Source organism: Solanum stenotomum, chromosome 6 (genome assembly GCF_019186545.1).
Source record: "Solanum stenotomum isolate F172 chromosome 6, ASM1918654v1, whole genome shotgun sequence".
Lineage (NCBI taxonomy): Eukaryota > Viridiplantae > Streptophyta > Magnoliopsida > Solanales > Solanaceae > Solanum > Solanum stenotomum.
In genome coordinates, this window is record NC_064287.1 from 51380118 (window position 1) to 51400907 (window position 20790).

Consider the following 20790-nt stretch of genomic DNA (forward strand, 5'->3'; position numbering starts at 1 on the left):
ACTACACTATTTATACATGATTAAAAAAACTTTTTATGTAATTATATTACATGTTGAACCCTTTTGACTACTTCATGTGTTTACTTCTTCATATTTTAAACGTTTTTAGTGAAAATCCTGGCTCCTGACTCTGTCACGGGATAAAAATCCTTGCTTCATATCTAAATAATATGCAATCACAGGGGAAATCAATTGCTTTGAAGCTTTTAGGGGTTTTGGTATTCTTCTTAAAGTTGGCTCTTTTATGAAAATCTTGAACAAACACAGCTGAAATTGCTTCCAGGCAAAATGTGCTTACACTCCATTTGGATGGTTGGTACATATTATTTTGTAATGTATCGTATTATATTGTATCATGGTGTATCATGTATCAGACCATATTGTTTTAATGAATACGATGCTAAACTTGATTGTATTGTTTTCCGTTGTTACCTAATATCACACATCAACAATGGATAAACCTACAAGAAAAGTAGCGTATTGGGGTAAAGCTATTATAAGAATGTAAGTTAAGGAAAAAATATGATTACGAGTTAATAAACAAAGACAAAATAAGAAAAAAAATGGAAACAGTCCGATCACATCAAATTAATTATTACAATCAAAACAAACATCGTATTTAAACTAACAACACAATTAATTCTGAACTTTTTCTCTCTAATAAAACACAACACAACAATAGTAAAGAATTCAATGAGTTAGTGACTTGGGCTTGGTTGTGTGCGACTCACTTCTATTGGAGAGATATTTACACAAATGTTCTTTTTTTAAGGTCAACATTTAGATTTTGTCCCTATTTTCAAAAGTTACACAAAATAAGAATGTCGTTAACACTTGAAAAATCGGAATTCAATTTTGCGATTTAAAAAAAAATAATATACCAAAAGAGAAATGATTTTGTAGTACCTTTCAAATTTGTTTTTTAATTTTATGTTCATTTTTATACTGGTCATTTTCTTCTATTCAACGATAAGCTACTGCATGTGACCTATATTTTACCGCAAATATAATCTTTTAGACAATGTTAGATTCGGGTTTAATAATTGCATTAACTGTACAAGTAAATTATTAGACTATAGTTCAACTTCTGTAAATAATTTACAAAATTTTATACCATAGCCTAACGTATTTCTTTATTCGGATATATTAAGGATTATTTTGTATATCAAATACACTTTCCGCATCAATTTATATAACACGGTTAAAATTTGATACCTTATATATTTAAAAATTAATTAAAAAAATATAAACTCTTGCAATTTCAACTGTTTCACGTAAATTAGCAGAGCAGTACTTATAGTAACAAAATATTGGGAAAATGCATAAGTACTCCCAGCCTATGCCCGAAATTCCAGAGACACACCTAACCTTTACTAAGGTCCTATTACCCCGAACTTATTTTATATGTAATATTCTACCCTTTTTTGGCCTACGTGACACTATCTTGTGGGCCCAACGCATGTNCTATAGTTAACTTCTGTAAATAATTTACAAAATTTTATACCATAACCTAACATATTTCTTTATTCGGATATATTAAGGATTATTTTGTATATCAAATACATTCTCCGCATCAATTTATATAACACGGTTAAAATTTGATACCTTATATATTTAAAAATAAATTAAAAAAATATAAACTCTCGCAATTTCAACTGTTTCACGTAAATTAGCAGAGCAGTACTTAATAGTAACAAATATTTGCTAAGTAGCAAAACAGGAAGACAAGTTTCTCTGCAAAATGGGTAGCGATAGGAAAAGGAAGGAGGAGAAGATCAAGCATAAGAGAAGTTCGCCTTCTTCTCCACAAGGTAAAATTTTCACTTTTCTTTATCTCTGCCAAATTGATAATTTCTCAATTTTATGTTCATATATATATATGTGTGTGTTTGTGCTTATATAGCAGATGAAGGGAGAAGCAAAAGGCAGAAGATCAAAGGAGATGAAGAACCCAGAAAAGACAAATCTAGAAAGGACAAACAAAAATCGAAACGCCGTTCTAATGAAGGTAAAGTTGAGAAATTTATTTGAAAATTTAGGGATTTTGTAAATCAATTGGTATTTGAGTATTAAGGATTTGGGTGTTGTTACTGTTATTAGGGTTTGCTTTGCTTAATTAGTGTAGTGAGTTTGAAATTGAATTGAGAAGTATTTTGCTGCTCCCAGAGACCTTTTTTCTTCACTTTAATTAATTTTTACATGTGGGTTAGAAGATTTTGTCATTTGTTAAGAAACTAAGCGAGAAATTACGGGGCAAACATATTCACTAAAGGAAAAAAGAAACAAAAAGGCTAACTTCTTGCAAGTAGCTTTATTGGTATTATGTACGATTTTTGTTTTATTCCTTATTTGTACGAGAAAATAGTTCTATAGGGTGGTGGTTAGACTGGCTATGGCTATGCTATATGGGCCGGAGTGTTGGTCAATCAAAAACTCTTATATCCAGAAGATGAGAGTGATAGAGATGAGGATGTTGAGGTAGATGTATGAGCATATCAGATGAGATAAGAGTAGGAATAAAGGGACAAGGTGGGAGTGAACCCCATGGGAGATAAGATGCGGGAAGTGAGCTGATGGTTCGGACATGTGGCGGAGATGTGTAGATGTCCCAGTAAGAACGTGTGAGAGGTTGGCCTTAGTGGGCTTGAGGAGGGGTAGAGGTGGGCAAAAATAGTATTGGGCTGAGGTGATTAGGCAGGATAGTGCAACTTCAGCTGACTAGGGACATGACCCTTGATAGGAAGGTGTGCAGGTCGAGAATTAAGATAGAAGATTAGTAGGTAGTCAGGCGTATTATTTCTTTTCCTTTCTCTGAGTATTTGTATTAGTCGTCTTTCCTATTATTTTTAGATTTCTATAACTACATGTTGTTTCTTTAGTCTCGGTTATCTCATTATCTTGTTGTTTCTGCTTGTTGCTACTGCAACGGGTCTGTCGGAAATAGGACTTTCTATCTTCTCAAGGTAAGGGTGAAGTCTATATACACTCTACCCTCTACCCTCGCCAGACCTCACATGTGGGATTACACTAGGGTTGTTGTACGAGAAAATTGTTAGAGGTAATGATGGATTATTTTATCTCGCATTTGTTTATGGGTGTTAATTAGTCCCGAGAACCATTTTATATTGAAATGGTGGGATTAGCTATCCCATATAGAAGGTGGGATAAGCTAATCCCATGGGATATTCTTGTTTATACCATCCCAATAACCAAACGACCCGTAGAATTCTGTTTGCTTTGGAAATGATGGGTACTTCCTAAGCCTTCTTCTTGGAAACCAAGTTCTCTGTTCCGATCTTCCATTTAGAATGGTGGTGTTTACTGAACTATAAGATCTTAGAGTGCAATCAATGTACTGATGTATGGTAGGATATCTTTGAGTAATAACTGAAAAGGTCTTTGATTGTTGTGCACATTTTCTTCAAATAGAGATTGGGTCCCTGCAGTATTGTGATGGAGAGACTAATAGACCCAGAGATAGAGTTATGATTTGTCAGTGATGATCTCATAGATTTTAGTCGATCTCTTCCAATGAAGACAAGTTTCTAAGGCTGGATCACTGGTTCTACTTGATATAACTAACCTCTGTTCTTTGTATTGTTAGGTCTCCCTTCAGTGTTTTGTGTATTTCATGGTGATATCGAGGGTAGCTTTACAGATCTATTGTATATGATTATTATAGCAAGTGGGGATTTCTGATTTTATGCTATTATGTATGTTTCTACATAGGAACATGTGTACCCTTAAATTGAATGGTTTCCCTGTATGTTACTGGTTTGGTGCTTGAAGCTATGTTAGACACACTGACTCACTGATATTGCTTCAGAGAAGGAGTCGGGGGAAAAGCACAAAAGCAAGAGCCACAAACATAAGGATAAGTTGGTGAGTGCTTCTAGTTTAACACCTACATCTTTTTTTTATTTCGAAAAGAGGTTTCTCAAGCTAATCCATTTACTGCCGATAAACCTCCAAGTAGTTTGTCCTTCTTCCTCACTTGATTCCTCTGTACTATACGTCATGGAAGAAATATTTGTTCTCTGCTTATGTAGTTTTTATCCTTCGCACTAATTTGTAGCTGTATTCAATTAGTATTGGTTTAAGTTGGTGCTGAATAGGTGGCTGCTTGTTTGGCTTGAATTTATAGTTAGATATAGTTTTCTGTCTGGTGTAAGCTTTCAGCTATCCTATGTTCATTCTTGTAGTGAGTCTTCATTAAAAACATGACAGGTCGATGCTTAAAAGTATGTCGTGAAAAGAAGACTGAGTGTTTTATTTTCTTCAGTCATGATATCTGAAATCTTGGTTGGACCATGAATGTTTGATTGCATATAGATAATCCATGTGATACAAACCAAGTTATTCATATATATATGGAGGAATCATGCAGTTAAAAGAACCTATTGATGAGTATTGTGGTGCAATCAGACTTGCTCAGGTTCACGGAAAGGTGATATTATTGTATGTTGAATGTCATCTACACTAATGGAGCTCGAAATGCTTGAAAATTTGTTAGACTGTGCATTAGCAGTAACGTAACTATTTCCCTTCTCGTTCCTTCCCCTGACTTTATTTATGAAAACAAGTAAGACATCCATTTCCATATTTGATCTTTTATATGGTTTTGCTTTACCATCTCTCTCAGAAAATCAAGTTTGATGAGCTATCAAAGGATGATTATTTCTCTAAGAACAATGAATTTGCTACTTGGCTGAAAGAGAAGAAGAAATTGTTCTTCTCAGATCTTTCATCTGAGGCTGCTCGTGATTTATTTTCCGACTTTGTCAAAGAATGGAACAAGGGAAAGCTCGACATCCAATACTACGAGGGAATCACAACAGCACCACGGTCATCCCATGCTTGGAATATAAAAAAGTAGCGGAATTCCATGTCTCTTCTACTTAAGTAGCACTAGCAGTGACTCTATCCCAGTTGTCCCATGGTTACGCCTTAGCCGCCTATTTTTTCTTTGGTAAAACCGTCGTCTTTCTGTTGTAACAACTATGGTGACCTAAGTATGGATGAGGTTTATGTTATGTCAATTACTTTGGCAAGCATCTCTTTCAGTGTGAAATTTTCTGCTTGTTGATTCTGAATGCATAGAAGCCTTTTCGTTCCATCTGTTGTTTCATAAGATGGACAGTTTTAAACCAGAACATTCAAATTTGGCCTCAGCAGGCAAATAAGCACTCCAACTATGAGAATGCACGTTTAGACATATCAGCTTAGTCTCAACTAGCAACTAAACACTCTAACTCGTCCTCATTGTGTTCAGATATGCAAACATTTGTATCAAAACGATAAAACGAGGGAGATTGTACTTCGGAACTTAGGAAGTATCATATATCATATATTATTAAAAGTGAGAAGCTCCAACCTTCAAAGTTGAATTACCATTTTGCCCCTCCACTCAATAAAAAACATCTAATTAATTTGAATATTAAATAAAAAGCATATCATATAGTAAATGTTCAAAGTGGGAAAGTATAAAATCAAAAAATGAAAGACGAAAATGTCCATATAAAGTTGCTAGACATTTTTACCCTTTTTAAAGACTTAATTAGTTATTTTATGTTTAATCATATCACATTGTATTAGCTTTTATCATAAGTTCACCATTGCAATAAATCAAAATATCATAAACCATTTAATTAAATATTATACAATCATATTTTAATTACTTGAAGGTTGAAATACAAGTTCAGCACAGTACAAAATTTACCGCCCTTCATTGAATTAAAATCAAATTAAATAGGAGTAATGTTTAAATAACATAAATAGTGAGTAAATAAAAAACTCAACAATCATATTTTAATCATCCACATTCAATTCCCCCTAAATGTGTGAAACTAATTTATTCGCCCGTTATGTGCTTTTAAGTACTCCCTATGTGCCTAATTACTTGTCCATTTTTTTTTTTTAGTTGTTCCTAATTACCTCTTTATTTTGACAAATCAAGAAAAAATAATTTTTTTGCCTATTATACCCTCAATTAATTGCATTGAAAAATATAGAACTTTTTGAAAATTCTAAGTTTTTAATTCATCCCTCATAATTAATAGGGGTAAAATAGTAAACTTATTATGTCAATTATTATCTTCTTAATAAGTGTGTCAATTCAAAAGTGAACAAGTAATTAGGGACAAAGGGAGTAACTTCTTACACAAATGAGAAGTTGAACAATTTATTCTTTAATAGGTCAATTTTATTTTCACATATTATGAGCATATGTAATGCAACTTGCACATATTTTTTGCCTCTAAAAAAACTTCATTTATAACCATATGAATTACCTCAATTATTACTGCTAATTATTTTAATTTTTCTTCTTCTCACCTATTAATTGTTTTTCACAACCTTCCACATTCCTTGTTATTTTCACAATATTTGATTTATCTTCATTAAATGATTTATCGTAAATATTTCTGCACATACACATTTTTTGAAAGTAACAATTTTTTGGGAAACTGAAAAGTTAGTCCAACTAAACTGACTTGATATATTTAATGTTTACTATTAATGTAAATTCATGAAAAAAAAACTCACATATATGGATTTGTGAAGGGTTATTAATCCAAAACTCAACGTGTAGTAATTCATATTTTAAGGTGGAGTGATTTGGATAGTAGAACAAGAAATTGTTGTACCAGTAAGAATTTTCACTAACTCAATTATTTCTAATTTTTTATTTTTATCTTCTTTTTTTTTGTGAAGAACATATAAATTGTTACCAAATATGTAGGTCACTGTTTTTATCTTTATATTTTGCTACTTTTGTTCCTTGTTGCTTGTATTTCGCTGGATGTTCTTAGCATATTTTATTTTTAATTTTCTTGTCACCTTTAGCCTTTAACCAATCAGTTATCTAAGTAAAACTTTAGGCTAAAAAAATATTTTCATTGCAAGGATACTTTCATATGTCAAAATGAAATTTCTATCAATTATAAAACTTTGTTCTAATCAGAAAGTACATTTATCATTATTTCTAATGATTTTATATAAATTAGTATGGGATGCACGTGTCCAAAACTAGAATTATAAAAAGTAGGAAGCTTTAAAACCCAAAATTGAATTACCATTTTTTCCTACACTAAATAATAATATTATAAATCATTTAATTAATCATTAAATATAAATCATGTATCGTATTACAAGTGAAAAGACCCTAAATGAAAAGTTACATTACAATCAATCATAATATCATATTTTTGCATTTTTTTTCACCATTTTTATAAATATTTATTGCCTTAATGACTTAATAAAATCCTCACACCATAAATATTGAAATAAATTCCACGTAGCAATATCTCTAAGACAAAAGATCAAATAACCACTTAATACCACATATAATACTAATTAAATTGGTTTTCATTTAAACACAATTAAGATTTTATTTTTTCTTTTGCATTATCTATTTCAGTGGACAAGGAAGCATTTACATGTAAATTATTATAGGTAGACAAATATATCTCAAATCTTATATAAAAAAACACACTTTAAAAAAATATTGTATTCTTTTACATCATATAGTAACATGTATGCATGTTTAATATAAAGTAACTATTATAAATAGTATCAAAACTAACTTAATTTATATTTCAACTCTGCAAATATTAAATTCATTTATGCATGTTTAATATAAAGTAACTATTATAAATAGTATCAAAACTAACTTAATTTATATTTCAACTCTGCAAATATTAAATCCATTTTGAATGCAAGTGTAAGGAGATTAAAATATAAAATTCATTATCTGTAGAAATTTGTATTTTTTGATATACTTTAATATCTATTTTTATCATCTAACATATCAGTTAAAATTGTATAGAAGATTTTGAGACCAACTAATAGGAATATACGTGCAACGCACGGAATCAAAACTAGTATACAATATATGCTTTAACAACATTCCGATATATGCCATATTTTGAGTTTTTTTTTTTTTTTAAAAAAATCCAAATATTAAGAAGTAGGATTCTTAGTTCTGTTCTAGTGTCAATTTTTAATCCATTTCTTTTATACAAATAAAATGAGTTGTGGTAGAATCTCAAACTTGAATTCATAAAGTTTAAATCTTGAATCCGCTATCAGCATGGTCTAATTACAAAAGAATTCTCTCTACTTATGCTTCTTCACTAGAGTTGCCTATATTGGTAATAGGACCTTTAAACCAATGTCTAGCACTGAAGATCCATGAAGAAACAACAAGAATGACAAGGCCACCGACCGCGACTGGAGTATAGTTGAGAGTTTGATCTGTAATAGGGTAGGCAACAGGCAAAGAGAAGAGCACAGAGATGAGCGCGACCCAGAATACTGCAACCCAACCTACAACGATTCCGTAGCTTCCCAAGTTGAAAGGACCTGGAGTGAAGGACTTTCGAGCTAGAGTCACTCGAAACAGGATTGGCAAGGCATAAGCAATGTAAAGCCCGATTGTCGCTATAGATGTCATGGCTTGAAATGCTACCAAGCTTCCGAGAGACTATAGTTCAAATAGATGAAAAAAAGTGCGTATTAGTAATTGGAAGTGAGCGAAACAAACTAACGAATCAAGAAAGCATAATAAGTAATAGGAATAATACATAAACAGACATTCAAACTTGGCCGAGTTTGAGTATTTATGTACTTTGTCTATGTAATAAGTAGTGTTATTTTTTATATGAATCATTAATTCTTATTTTGTTTGGTTTTTTTTTTTTAAGGGTGTTGCAGATGGGGGTGTTCAATGTGGTCTTTCAAGATGCAAAAGTATGAACATTTGTACCGTCAATGCCATGCAAAATGCTATAAAGGCTGACGTCCAGACTGCATTTAGCGGAACCTCATGCTTGTTTACTTTATGCCAGAACGACGAATATGGCATTGCTCCATCTCGGGAGAATGCATAAGCCATCCTGCAAAAGATACTTCCATCAGTGACTCTTCTAAAGAATCTGAGTTACACAAGGAGAATCTCCGACCAAGCATATTTACCTCGAGTTGCTAGTTAATGAGCTCATACCACAAAAGAATACAGCAACAGCAATAACACCTAAGCAAACAATTCCACCAACACCACTGCCATATCTACTCTTGAATACATCATAAAAGATTTGAGCAATAGCATAGCCGCCAGAATCATTGTTTTTATTTAACAGATGCGGGATATCTGTAACTGCAAAGGTTATACCAAGTATGTAAGCCCAGCCAGCAAGAATTGATATGCCAATAGCACTTACAATTCCTTTTGGCCCATTCTTATCTGCATCTTTGGTTTCTTCCGTCTGCAAAACAGTGTCAGTGGATAAGAACAAAATAAAAAATTTACCCACGATCACTTTGAACGAGAAGTTCCTAAGTTTCATTAGGCCTAACGGAGTAGGAAATTAAGTTTCAAGTAACATTCAATTGAGTTGCTGCTATATGTAATTTGCTCCTGATATTTTGTAAGACGAGCAAAGTTCCATTGTATTCTCAGCTATCTGAGCCTCGTCTCGTTACAAATCCATAACTTCACACTGTCACAGTAATTTTTCATCAATTCTTGTGGAATTTGAAGGGCCTCTGTAATTTATAATTTTAAAAGAGTGACCAGCAAAATAAGTTCTCACACCACGGCATCCAGTCGACATACTTATGAAAATACAGGAAAACAATTAGGATTGCAGAGGAAAAGTATGCAGAACTCACCATATGGGCAGAAGCGTCATAACCTGTCAATGTATACTGGCTCATGAGAAGTCCGAGGACGAAGATGTAGAGTTTATTGTTGATTCCATCCTCATTGACAGTATTGAAGTTAGTAAACACAAATTTAGCGCTAGCTCTTTCTGTTGCGACCATTGGGATCAAAATCATAAGAAGAAAGACACCTGTAATCATTAATTCAGAGCTGAGCGAACGCGCAATTCCATAATTGTGAGGTCGAATAGACAAAGGTTTACTCCAATGTACCTAAAACATTCCATGCAGCAGCTAGTTGTCCAATGAAGGACAACCATGAAATCGGAAGACTGTTTAATAAAGCATGTAAAAGCAGAATTACAGCGTGGAGGGCGATAACCACATATTTGGAGGCCTGATATCCGCCACCATTTAATCCACCAGTGCTAAGAAGAATTATCACCTGAACTAACTGAGCCAATGAATAATCTACACTTGTTGTGACAGCCCACTGCAATCAGATTTTCCATTGTGGATTAGAGTTGTTTTATATGGTGAAGCAGCTAAGCCCAATTAGACACTAAAAATTGTGAATGGTAATACGAGTAATTCTTCACGATACCTGACCAACAATGTTGAACCTGCAATATGAAAAGGAATGAAATTTTACTGAGAAAGAAGCAATATGAATATAGAAGCCATTAGTTTTGTCAAAAAATAAATTATGACAGCTGAATGTTGCACAACCGACAGAGGCATGAACTAACAGAAGATAGCTCAATAATTTATATTCCGTTAAGTCTAATATTGAAAATTGGTATATGATAAAGATACCGAGTAAAGAATTAAAAAAGAGGTCAGCATCCCAGAGAGTTCAATATTTTCATTTTTTGTGTGTTTCCTCCTGTTTTAACTTCTCTTTGTTTGCTCTACCCAATGAATATATTCCTTCTAAGGAACTTAATGTCTAGGGGCCTTGAACTGAAACTAGCACGTACAGTTAAGGAACTTATTGACAATGTAGGTCGTCCTAGAGTGGCTGCAATTTTTCAGGAATATTCACTCTCATTTTCAAAAGTCAAAAACCATATTCTGATTGTGCATTTCCCACACTACGAACTGCGGAAGAACAGTGTTCTGCCGAAATCAAGCCATAACTATGAATCGAGTTATTGTCTCCAAAATGCACAGTTGGTTAAGCAAATCAGCATCAACCAGATATGCTACAAACCCAAACTAGTACGGGCCAACAACATGAATCCTCCATGTTTTCGGCTCCATCTGGACCCATTTCATTTCAATACATAGAGGATTCATTACTACAAAGATTTCTCATAATTTGAGTATTTAACGTTGACCATCAACCTACTGTAAGTCTGTAACTCTTCTCCTTTATCCGCACTAGGACCAGTAATGTGGAGCTCACATACTTGTAAGATTAATAAAATCATGCTAATGCAAAAGGCTTGAGCTTCAATAAATACGAAAGATAATCCAGGCTAACATATAACCAGCTAAGGGTGGAACGTCAGTCCCGTGCTTGAATTTTTCTCTTTGATATCTGAGACCCTGGGGACCAGTCGCGCACGGTTCAAAACTTGTTAGCTAACGGGCTGCTGATTGATTAACACAACGAATACTTGTAAGGAAAGTGAAACTATTTAGAACTCAGAAAACAGAATCCAGAACTCATAAACTCAAAGTCCTAACTTTACCTCTGACTGTTCCAAAATACTACAAACTCCAAATATTACAAACTAACTCAACAGAAACTTTGAGGGAGTTCTTGTATTTATAGAATTTGATAAATGATTTCTCTAAAAAGTCATTCTTTTCACAAACAGATGATATGACTGTTCCTAGGGGCGGAGCTACAAGCCGGTTTACGAGTTCGGCAGAATCCAATAGCTTCGATCTAGATCCTATAATTGTGTTTTAAAATCCACTTAATATGTATAAATAACTTATCCAGAACTCAGTCAACTGTCTTTCCTAGAATTCAGAACTCATAAACTCAAAATTCTAACTCCGCCTCTAACTGTTCCAAAATACTATGAACTCCAAACATCACAAACTAACTAAACAGAAAGAATGTAAAGACTAATCAAGAAAAGCAAAAAAGAATTACCAGCCAGTGATCCAAGAAGCAAAAGATGCCCCACTTGGACCAGCAAGCATAGCACTCCAATAATAGAATTCAGACATCATAAACTCAAAATCCTAACTACGCCACTGTTCCAAAATACTATAAACTCCAAACATCACAAACTAACTCAACAGAAACAATTTAAAGACTAAACAAGAGAAGCAAAAAAGAAAAAGCAAGCCAGTGATCAAAGAAGCAAAAGGTGCCCCACTTGGACCAGCAAGCTTAGCACTCCAATAATAAAGTTCACAACTCATAAACTCAAAATCCTAACTACTCCAAAATACTATAAACTTCAAACATCACAAACTAACTCCAACAGAAACAATGCAAAGACTAAACAAGAAAAGCAAATATATTTACCAGCCAGTGATCCAAGAAGCAAAAGGTGCCCAGCTTGGACCAGCAAGCTTAGCACTCCAATAATAAAGACCCCCAGAAGTTGGATAAGAAGAACAAATCTCAGCCATTGACATTCCAACAAACAGTGTGAATGCACCAGCAATTAGCCATCCATAAACATAAGAAACAGGTCCACCAAAATTCAAACCAGTACCCATCAATGTATTCAAACCAGTAAGCACTGATACAACAGAAAACGAAAACGCAAAATTCGACAACACCCTGCAATAAAACAAAACCCCAAGAACCCAAAAAAAAAAAAGCCAATAAGCAAATAAGTTCAAAAATAAAAAAAGATTGAATTTTTATTACTTTTTTCAAGAAATTAAGAAATGGTATTTACGAAAGGTCTCTTTTGAGTTCTTGTTTGTATCCTAGTTCATGTAGCCTTGCATGGCCTGAATCAATTTCTTCTCCATAACCCATCCTTGATTTTTTCTCCTCTGCAACTTTGCTTCTTCAAAATCTCTTTTTCTTCACTGTAAATGGCTGGCTTTCAACAAAGATTTTAGACTCACATAGAAAAATCAGAACTTTCTGCTAAAGATTGATTGTTTATATGTGTTTTTTGGTGGTATTTTAATGGAGTTTTGTGGAGTGAAAAGAGCAGAGTATGGTTAAAGAAAGCAATTGGAAGGTAGTGTGAATTAATAGGCAAAGATTTGAACTTTTGAAGGCCATATGTTGACAGATAAAGAGTCCTAGAGACACATGGGGACTGTATTTTTATATTAGTAATAAAAAGCTCATAATTGCAATATTAGAAAAATCTGAATTATTGGAAGTTGGGATTTTATAGTATTGAATATTCTTTTAAGTCCTGGTTGTCTTTGATTTCAAAGAATGTATAGATTAATAACGGTTAACTTGTCTCTGTGTGACTTCGGCCTATGAGTTACGAGTTTGAGTAGTAGAAGTAGTTATTAATGTTTGTTTGCATTTGCCATCTACAACAAACCCCTTGAATTGTGGTGCTTGTCGTAATCGTCTACGTCACACTCCTTGAGATGTGGTCTTTCCTCGGACGTCATCATCACACCCTTTGAAGTTCGGTTTTTCTCCAAATCTACTAACATGAAATGTTTTGTCCACCAATTTTTTTTTCTTTTTTTGATATCGAGCTATGAATAAGAGTAAAGTTGCTTGGGATAAGTGGATGGGTTGCTTGTTCAATCAATTTAAGGTCCGCTCAATGTCGTGTTGATGTGGGCGAATGTCACTATTGATGCGAGATAGGAGAGCGGAGAGAGTTATTTGGACCTATTTTTTTAATCAATCTCCAATTCTTTAATGCCTTTATTAGTGTGAGTTGTAAGGAATTTTGAATCTCGAATAAAACTATGATTTACTTCATTCTCATTACGAAAAATGAGTTCAGCACAAGACAAGACAAGTTGCTCATTTGTCTCATAGCGCAAAGTCTAAGAGAAGAATTTTATACGTAACTTATCATAAACGATATTTTTGTTATATGTATTACATTTTTCATAAGATATCAATAAAAACTAGAATACAAAAATTAATAAATAAAATATATAAGATTTTTGTAAGATAATTTTTTTTGAGGAAAATCATTTTATCTATATTTTTAAATATATCATAATATCCATGTGATTATAAGAATATTGAAATACCTTTATCCACATACATAACTATGAATCTTTTTGAAATAATGCAAAAGATATTAAATTCTCAATTGGAGGTTGTTGGCAGGTGGAAAAGTCAAGAGGGACGGCTGTTTCTAATATTATTTTATTCAATGACACGTGCAAAATTATATTTAAATATATATTTTATAATCATAAAATCAAATCAAATTGATACACTACATATGTTTCTCCTTATAATCATAATTTTAAAAAACAATCAAATCAAATTGATACTTTATTTATTTCTCTTTTTTAGTATTAACAGTATTTTCTCGTAGTTTTTTTACTTTTGATATACGTTGTTATTTGTTATTTTGTGCTTCGTACTATTTCTTTTCTATGAACCTTATATAATATTTCTCTTGGACTATATCTCAACTAATTAATATATCATAATCATCATATAAATATATCAAAATTCTGTTTATTTTTAGTTAAAGAAAATCCAACCATCTGACTTTAGTTTAGTACTCCTAAGAATTATTAGCATAAAGTCAATATTTCATATCATTCTCTTTGTGGCTAAACCCCAAAAGAAGTACTAGTGGTACCATGTGTTAGATATTTTTAAAATGAATGAACCACAAAAAATGCATGTTTTTTTATGTCCAAAAGAAAGGTTTTTTGACATGCTAGTGATATCTTTTTCTATTTTTTCATATTTCGAAGGGAGAAATGTTTCGTAATAACAAAATTTTATATATATATTCATGATTCAAATTCGAAACTGTTAAGTATATTGAATCAACATTATCAGTTGATTGGACAATGATTTGAACACAAAAGTGTACAGTTTCGTCTCCTTTTCACATATTGTATCACTATATTCAGGTGATTGGACAATAATTCGAACACAAAAGTAGGCAGTTTGTCTCATTTTCACATGGTGAGACTAATAACACCTCGAAAGCAAAAAAAAAATAAAAAATCAATGAGAACAAAAAAGATATCTACCGTCCAAACGTGTCTACACTAATCTATTTGTTTGGTTCTTTCACAATTTTTGTACCACAAAAAACATGAGTAATCAATTAAATATCAAAGTATTTAGCAAACAACCACTATCTTAAAATGACATTAAATTGTTCGCTTTAAAAGTCATTATCATATAAAATGTGAAAGCTATAGATTGTCGATTCTACATTATTATAATTTGGAATTATATATATGTGTGTACTTTATGATATTATATAAGTAACCTGTCCTCTAGGACACATCTTTAAGGTGAGACAACAACTAATTTAAATATGTTATCAAATGGGAAAAATTATTTATCTAGACGAATAATCACTTTTCAGCTTTCGTAATTGAAAAAATAGCCATTATCGTGAGGTTTTAAATTCAACAAATAAAAGTTCATGATAATAACTATTTTTCAATTACAAGACCGAAAAGTGATCATTAGCTGACACTATTACTATTCTGTAAATTCTGTCGCAATCACTCAAATAATACAAATTTGCACCACATATAAAGCCATTAGGATCAATATAATCGCTCTTTATCAACAAAACAAATATTTCTCGAGATCGATTGAACTGAAAATTTCTGACTAAGGACAGAGAGATCCCACCGCATCCTCTGGTGGTCCCTAAAACATTTCAATCAATATTGCCAAGCTAACATGTTAATGGTTTTACTTTTACCATCCATGTCCCTAGGCTTGATTACTATATTTACCTAATGATATTAATTTTAGTTTAAGTCAATATAATTGAGAGGTTAAATACAAGATTAAATCAACTAATACTATCTATCATAATTTTGTGTTTTGATTAATTAGGATGAACATATATATTTCATACTCATGCACAATTCTTACACGGACTATCAATTGTTTACTACATACTGATCATTTAAAAATATATATGAAAATTGAAAAAACAGCTATTAGTATAGAGTTTCAAATTTCACAGGTGAAACTCCACGATTTGCATAATTCCATGCAAATTATCAATTTTTTACTACATACCAAGCATTTTAAAAATATATGAAATAGTGTCTGGAGGTCACTATTGAATTCTATCTTTGAAAAATAGTCATTGTTATGAAATTTCAAATTTCCCAAGTGTTATGTGATGGAGTTCCTGTGGAACATCAAACTCCATGACATTGTCTATTTTTCAATGACAAAGGTTGAAAATGGGGTCTCGAGAGAATCGAATGTACACAAACATTACCTCCCCCCCCCCCCCAACACACACACCCCTGATAATCCACCAGCTAAAAATCAAAGTATCAGGATTAGAAAAAAAAATAACGACAACAAAATAGCAAGATATACAAAGCAAATAAGGCAACAAATAGTAGTAAAAAATACTAAAGAATAAGATACAACGCGAATACCAAATAATACTATTGTAGACATTGAAAATTTGTGGGACTCTACAAGACATGTTCAATTCTAATTGGACTCTACAAGTGTTCAATTTCCAAATAAGGTACTTGGAGGCTACTCAATCATAAACCCTAGTTCATGCCTATATAAAGGGTACCATAATCTCTTAAAGAGAACTCGAATATTCCACAAATTCATGAAATATTCCTAAGGAGATCAAATTCAAATCATCCTAATTCGAGAAATACGCCACAAACAGCCCTCAAATCATGGATAAATATCTTATGAAAGAAGAATCATAAGATATTTATCAATAAAGTTATGTTTCTTCATATTTTATTTGTGATTGCAATTTATTTTCTGTCACTTTAAAACTTGTTGCAAACAACTATAATAAACAATGAGAAGATGAGACTATCCCCCTCATCTCCCATGTGAAAATCCGATAACACTCTACTACCTACTACCCTTCTACCCTCCCTCGACCTCCGTACCTTCCTATCTTCTCAAATTTATTACTAAAAAATATGAAAATAGAAAATGTGAAATGAACATCAATTAGAGAGGAGAAGGAAATGGGCCCATACCAGCCAGTAATCCAAGCAGCAAATGGGCCAATCTTGTTTCCAGCCAATTTAGCACTCCAATAATAAAGCCCAGCAGCAGTTGGATAAGCAGAACATATTTCAGCCATAGAAAGGCCCACAATAAGTGTCATTAACCCAATTATGGGCCATCCACAAACAATAGTAACAGGCCCACCAAAAGTTAGGGCCTGATTATACAATGTTGATATACCAGTAAGAACTGATACAATGGAGAATGTCAAAGAAAAGTTTGAAATGAACCTGTTCATAAAGCCCAAAACAAAAGCAACATGTGAGTTAGGATCTTTACACGAATAGTCAATCAGATTACATGATATATAATAATAGTAATAAAAGGTATTTTATGGGTCATCTGAATCTAGAAGCTTTGGTTCAAATCCTGTGTACCATCATAGCATGTTAAATAATAGATCTTTTATGTTGTGATAGAAATTCTAAACTCGAACTCATAATATTCAATCTACCTGAGCTTATATATATTTAGTGTGTGTATATATATGTATATATATTCGGAGTGAAAATGATGAATTAAAATTTATAACCAACAACATATCTCGTGTAATCCCAAAGGATCTGGGGGAGGGTAGAGTGTATGCAGGTCTTACCAATAATATATCACTACCTTGGAGGTAGCTAGAGAGATTGTTTTCAGGAAAAAACAGTCCCAAAGGTAGTATTGAGAAAAAAATAACGGAAACGAAGACTCATAGAAAAATATTATAAACAACCTGTCAAATAATCCTAAACAATAGTCATAACAAGATACAACGATAATCAAAGTGTCAAAAACCCACAAAAATGACCATACTCAATGGACAAGAAACTACAAGAGTAAGCGAGACAACACTGAACAATCTACCCTAATATGTGTCTCCATAACCCACCATCTAAAAACATCATATCCTCGATAAATTAAATAGATGAACGAAAAAGAAAGAAAGAATGACTTACGAAAGACCACGATAGAGTTCTTGCTTGTAACCCAATTCTTTAAGTCTAGAATCATCATTTGAAGAAGTAATTTTGTTTTCATTTTCATCAAGGAGATGATAAGAACCAGTTGAAGATTCTGCTTCCATATAATTTCTCATAGTTTGATTTGATTAGTTGCTTGGACAAACTAACACAAAGAAGTAATAAGAAGTGAAAAGGACAGAAAGCAAAGTCCCCACTAAAAATAATACTAATATGTTTGCTTATATTAAAAAAAAAAATGTACATATTTTTCTATGTTTGTTATGATTTTTTTGAGCAATATATAAATACCCACCTAATTCCTAACTGTCATAAAAGACCAAACAAAAGCATGGGTAATAGTCAATAACTTTGGGAGCTAGCGCCACCACAAATAATGCATCTTGTCGTACGCAATTTGGATTTTGTTGAAGTATTAGTATAGATATTAAATATCGAATAAGAAAATAAAAAAATAATAATAACTTCAGATTTGTATAAAGAGTGTGTTTGATAGGGAGGAAAATATGTTAATTAGTAGAAATATTTTGAAATTATTTTTACTTTTTTTTAAGAAAAAGATGGTTTATTGAAAATTAGAAAAATGTTTTTTCTTGTGTGAGTAGAGCAAAAAAAAAAGAAAGAATTGTTTACAAAGAAACTTTTATTTTCTAAAAGTATATGTATAATATAAATATCAAAAATTGAAAAGAATCTAAATGCACGTGGATTTTCACAAAAAACGACACAATCTGCTCCATTAATGGTATGAAGATGCCGAAAATTTTTATAAAAAATGAATCTATAAAAGTTTCGTTTCACATGTTAAGATACTAAACATAAAGAAAATCTTTAACGAGAAACACAAAATCAATATTGGCAATACTTATTGGATACATGCCATAGAAGTGGAAAAATTAACAAATCTGGAAAAGAAAAGATAATTGAGTGTTTGATATCATTAATACATCATTATTAATATTAATCATAAACAAAAAAAAAACATATTTGATAACTAAGAATTGAGTGATTAAAACTAAAATCTCAAAAAAATAAAAATTAAATAATTAAAATTAAATTATTATTTAAGTGTAATAAAAAATGCCGATTGAATTTTAATAGTTCAATTGGTTGATTACATGAATTTTTACTTTATTGAAGAAATTTTAATTTTTTAAAAAAAATTTCACTATCCTCAATTTTCTTGAATTCATCCAAAAATAAATAAATTTTTTTTTTCGACATATTACTTTAATTTCCCCTCAAATAAATAGTAATAGAAATATAAAATATATAATAGATATAGTGGGTGAGTTTCAAAGTTTTTTTATTAAAACAAAAAATAAAAAATAAAATTTACACTAAGAATTAACAAGCAAAAAAGAAAATGCAAATAAAAAAGAAAAAGTACTCCAAAGAAAAAATTAAAATTGGAAAAAAAAAAGTAGGAAAATAAATACATTATGGGTCCCACAGTATACATGTGGCAGCCAAATGAGGCCTCACACAATTGGCAGTATGTGTACCTCGCCCAGAATAATTTTTTTCTGAAGATGCCAAGTTGATTAATATATATTGACAAGTTCATTTGCTGTAAAGTGATTTTATAATTAAAAAAATAAGGAATTTCCTGTTATAGTATTAAAAAAAAAGGTGTGAATCTCTGTGCTGTGTGATTTGTATTCTTCTTTATGTCAACTTCTCTTCATTTCAAAATTGCAATTTTTTTATTGATAAAATTGTATCTCATATTAAAGATTGTCCTATTATATTATTGGATGTTTATGTTCATTAGAATGAAATGGACATTTATTAACAAAAAAATGAAAAATGAAAGGGTCAGTAGACAAATCTAATATTTTTTTATCATTGAATAACCAAAATTATTGGTTGTATGTATTGATTACAACTAGGGGTAGGGCATGATCCCACTTTCAGTATAGTAGATAATATAGATAGATTGATTAGGCCGAAAAGAGTTATTTGTTTGAATATTATTAGATGAGTACAATAGAAGGCTCGACATGTTAGGATTTTGCCCTGATTTTTTTATTTTATTTGAAGTTTATTTTTTTCCTTAAAAAAAAGTTAAAGTATAATCATAAATGCTTGAACTTTTTCTGAAAGGAAAATATAATTTTCTTCCATATTTGGTTTATTCTTTCCTTAGAAGAAAGTTTGGAGATCTATAAATTGAAGATCCATATTCTCATAGCAGAACACAATAACATCCACAATGTAGACATTTAAGTTTTGTTTGTGGGAGATTTTCTCTTTACAGTTTTAATGTCTTTTTATTAGTTTTTAATTATGTAGGCCAATTGGTCATATCATATAATAATATTATGTCTTTTAGTATAAGTTTATGTGTCGTCTAATTTATCCTCATATGATTTGCAATTGTAAGCTTTCACATGACGCCCTAATCTTAACCTTGAGTGTAATGTACGCTAGGAAGACTTTAGCTACATCTTAACCTGAATGTTTGAGAAACCTCTGAACACAATGTACGCTATCATCAGGGAGACTTTAGCCACATCTTAACCCGAATGAGACGAGATGTGAAAACACCCAATCTCTTTCCGACTGATATGTGGAATCGTCTTGCACCATATGTATTGAGATCATTCGGTGATAGTTATGACTAATCCCAACTACGGAGATCTATGTATTGGTACCATTTTCACACCCCGACTCTCCTATTCTAAATTTTCATCTAGACACGTCAACTAGATCAAAACAAGTTTCTAAACCATGTCTAACCGTTGATCGAGCTTGTGTGGCATTAATATGGCTAAGGTAGACAAAATGTGTGCAAGTAGTTTATTAAGCTATTAAGTAATTTTATTATAAGGAATATATTACTATAACACATTGGGCGAAGGAGGGCAATAAAATAAAGAGAAATGATTTTTAACAAGTGGGGTCTAGAGAGATATCGCGAACGCAACCTTGCCGCTATCTTGTGAAGGTAGAGAAGTTGCTTCCGATACACCCTCGGCTCAAGTAAAGCATACTAATAGCAACAACAAACACCATGGTAACTTAAAC

General features: G+C 31.9%; 2 protein-coding genes across 6 annotated transcripts; one reads left to right on the forward strand and one right to left on the reverse strand.

Annotated features, from left to right (window-relative positions):
* The first annotated feature begins 1694 nt into the window (after positions 1-1694).
* On the forward strand, positions 1695-5114 carry LOC125867506 (style cell-cycle inhibitor 1-A). 3 transcript variants are annotated; one of them, XM_049548034.1, is made up of 4 exons: positions 1695-1811; positions 1907-2008; positions 3827-3882; positions 4643-5114. In XM_049548034.1, exons 1-4 carry the CDS (start codon positions 1742-1744, stop codon positions 4874-4876), a joined length of 462 nt encoding a protein of 153 aa, XP_049403991.1. In that variant the 5' UTR covers positions 1695-1741; the 3' UTR covers positions 4877-5114. The 3 variants fall into 3 exon arrangements, with proteins under 3 accessions (XP_049403991.1, XP_049403990.1, XP_049403988.1); XM_049548033.1 differs by having other exon boundaries at positions 1700-1811; positions 1904-2013; positions 3832-3882; XM_049548031.1 differs by having other exon boundaries at positions 1700-1811; positions 1904-2008.
* A 2970-nt stretch (positions 5115-8084) lies between these two features.
* LOC125867496 (amino-acid permease BAT1 homolog) lies at positions 8085-17928 on the reverse strand. 3 transcript variants are annotated; one of them, XM_049548016.1, is made up of 9 exons: positions 17737-17928; positions 16765-17025; positions 12152-12412; positions 10265-10283; positions 9934-10153; positions 9670-9851; positions 8974-9263; positions 8765-8894; positions 8085-8482 (listed from the first exon to the last, which is right to left on the reverse strand). In XM_049548016.1, exons 1-9 carry the CDS (start codon positions 17874-17876, stop codon positions 8120-8122), a joined length of 1866 nt encoding a protein of 621 aa, XP_049403973.1. In that variant the 5' UTR covers positions 17877-17928; the 3' UTR covers positions 8085-8119. The 3 variants fall into 3 exon arrangements, with proteins under 3 accessions (XP_049403973.1, XP_049403974.1, XP_049403975.1); XM_049548017.1 differs by lacking the exon at positions 12152-12412; XM_049548018.1 differs by lacking the exons at positions 16765-17025; positions 17737-17928 and adding an exon at positions 12534-12891.
* Between the last annotated feature and the right edge of the window lie 2862 nt (positions 17929-20790).

What these genes read in the sequence shown, in the direction of transcription:
- LOC125867496 (XM_049548016.1), bottom strand. Translation starts at nt 17,876, where the DNA reads ATGAGAAATTATATGGAAGCAGAATCTTCAACTGGTTCTTATCATCTC. An exon ending in ATGACGCTTCTGCCCATATG is followed by an intron (nt 9,264 to 9,669) that starts GTGAGTTCTGCA and finishes ACTGTTTTGCAG; the next exon opens with ACGGAAGAAACCAAAGATGC. An exon ending in TCATTAACTAGCAACTCGAG is followed by an intron (nt 8,895 to 8,973) that starts GTAAATATGCTT and finishes TATCTTTTGCAG; the next exon opens with GATGGCTTATGCATTCTCCC.
- LOC125867506 (XM_049548033.1), top strand. Translation starts at nt 1,742, where the DNA reads ATGGGTAGCGATAGGAAAAGGAAGGAGGAGAAGATCAAGCATAAGAGA. An exon ending in TTCGCCTTCTTCTCCACAAG is followed by an intron (nt 1,812 to 1,903) that starts GTAAAATTTTCA and finishes GTGCTTATATAG; the next exon opens with CAGATGAAGGGAGAAGCAAA. An exon ending in ACAAACATAAGGATAAGTTG is followed by an intron (nt 3,883 to 4,642) that starts GTGAGTGCTTCT and finishes CATCTCTCTCAG; the next exon opens with AAAATCAAGTTTGATGAGCT.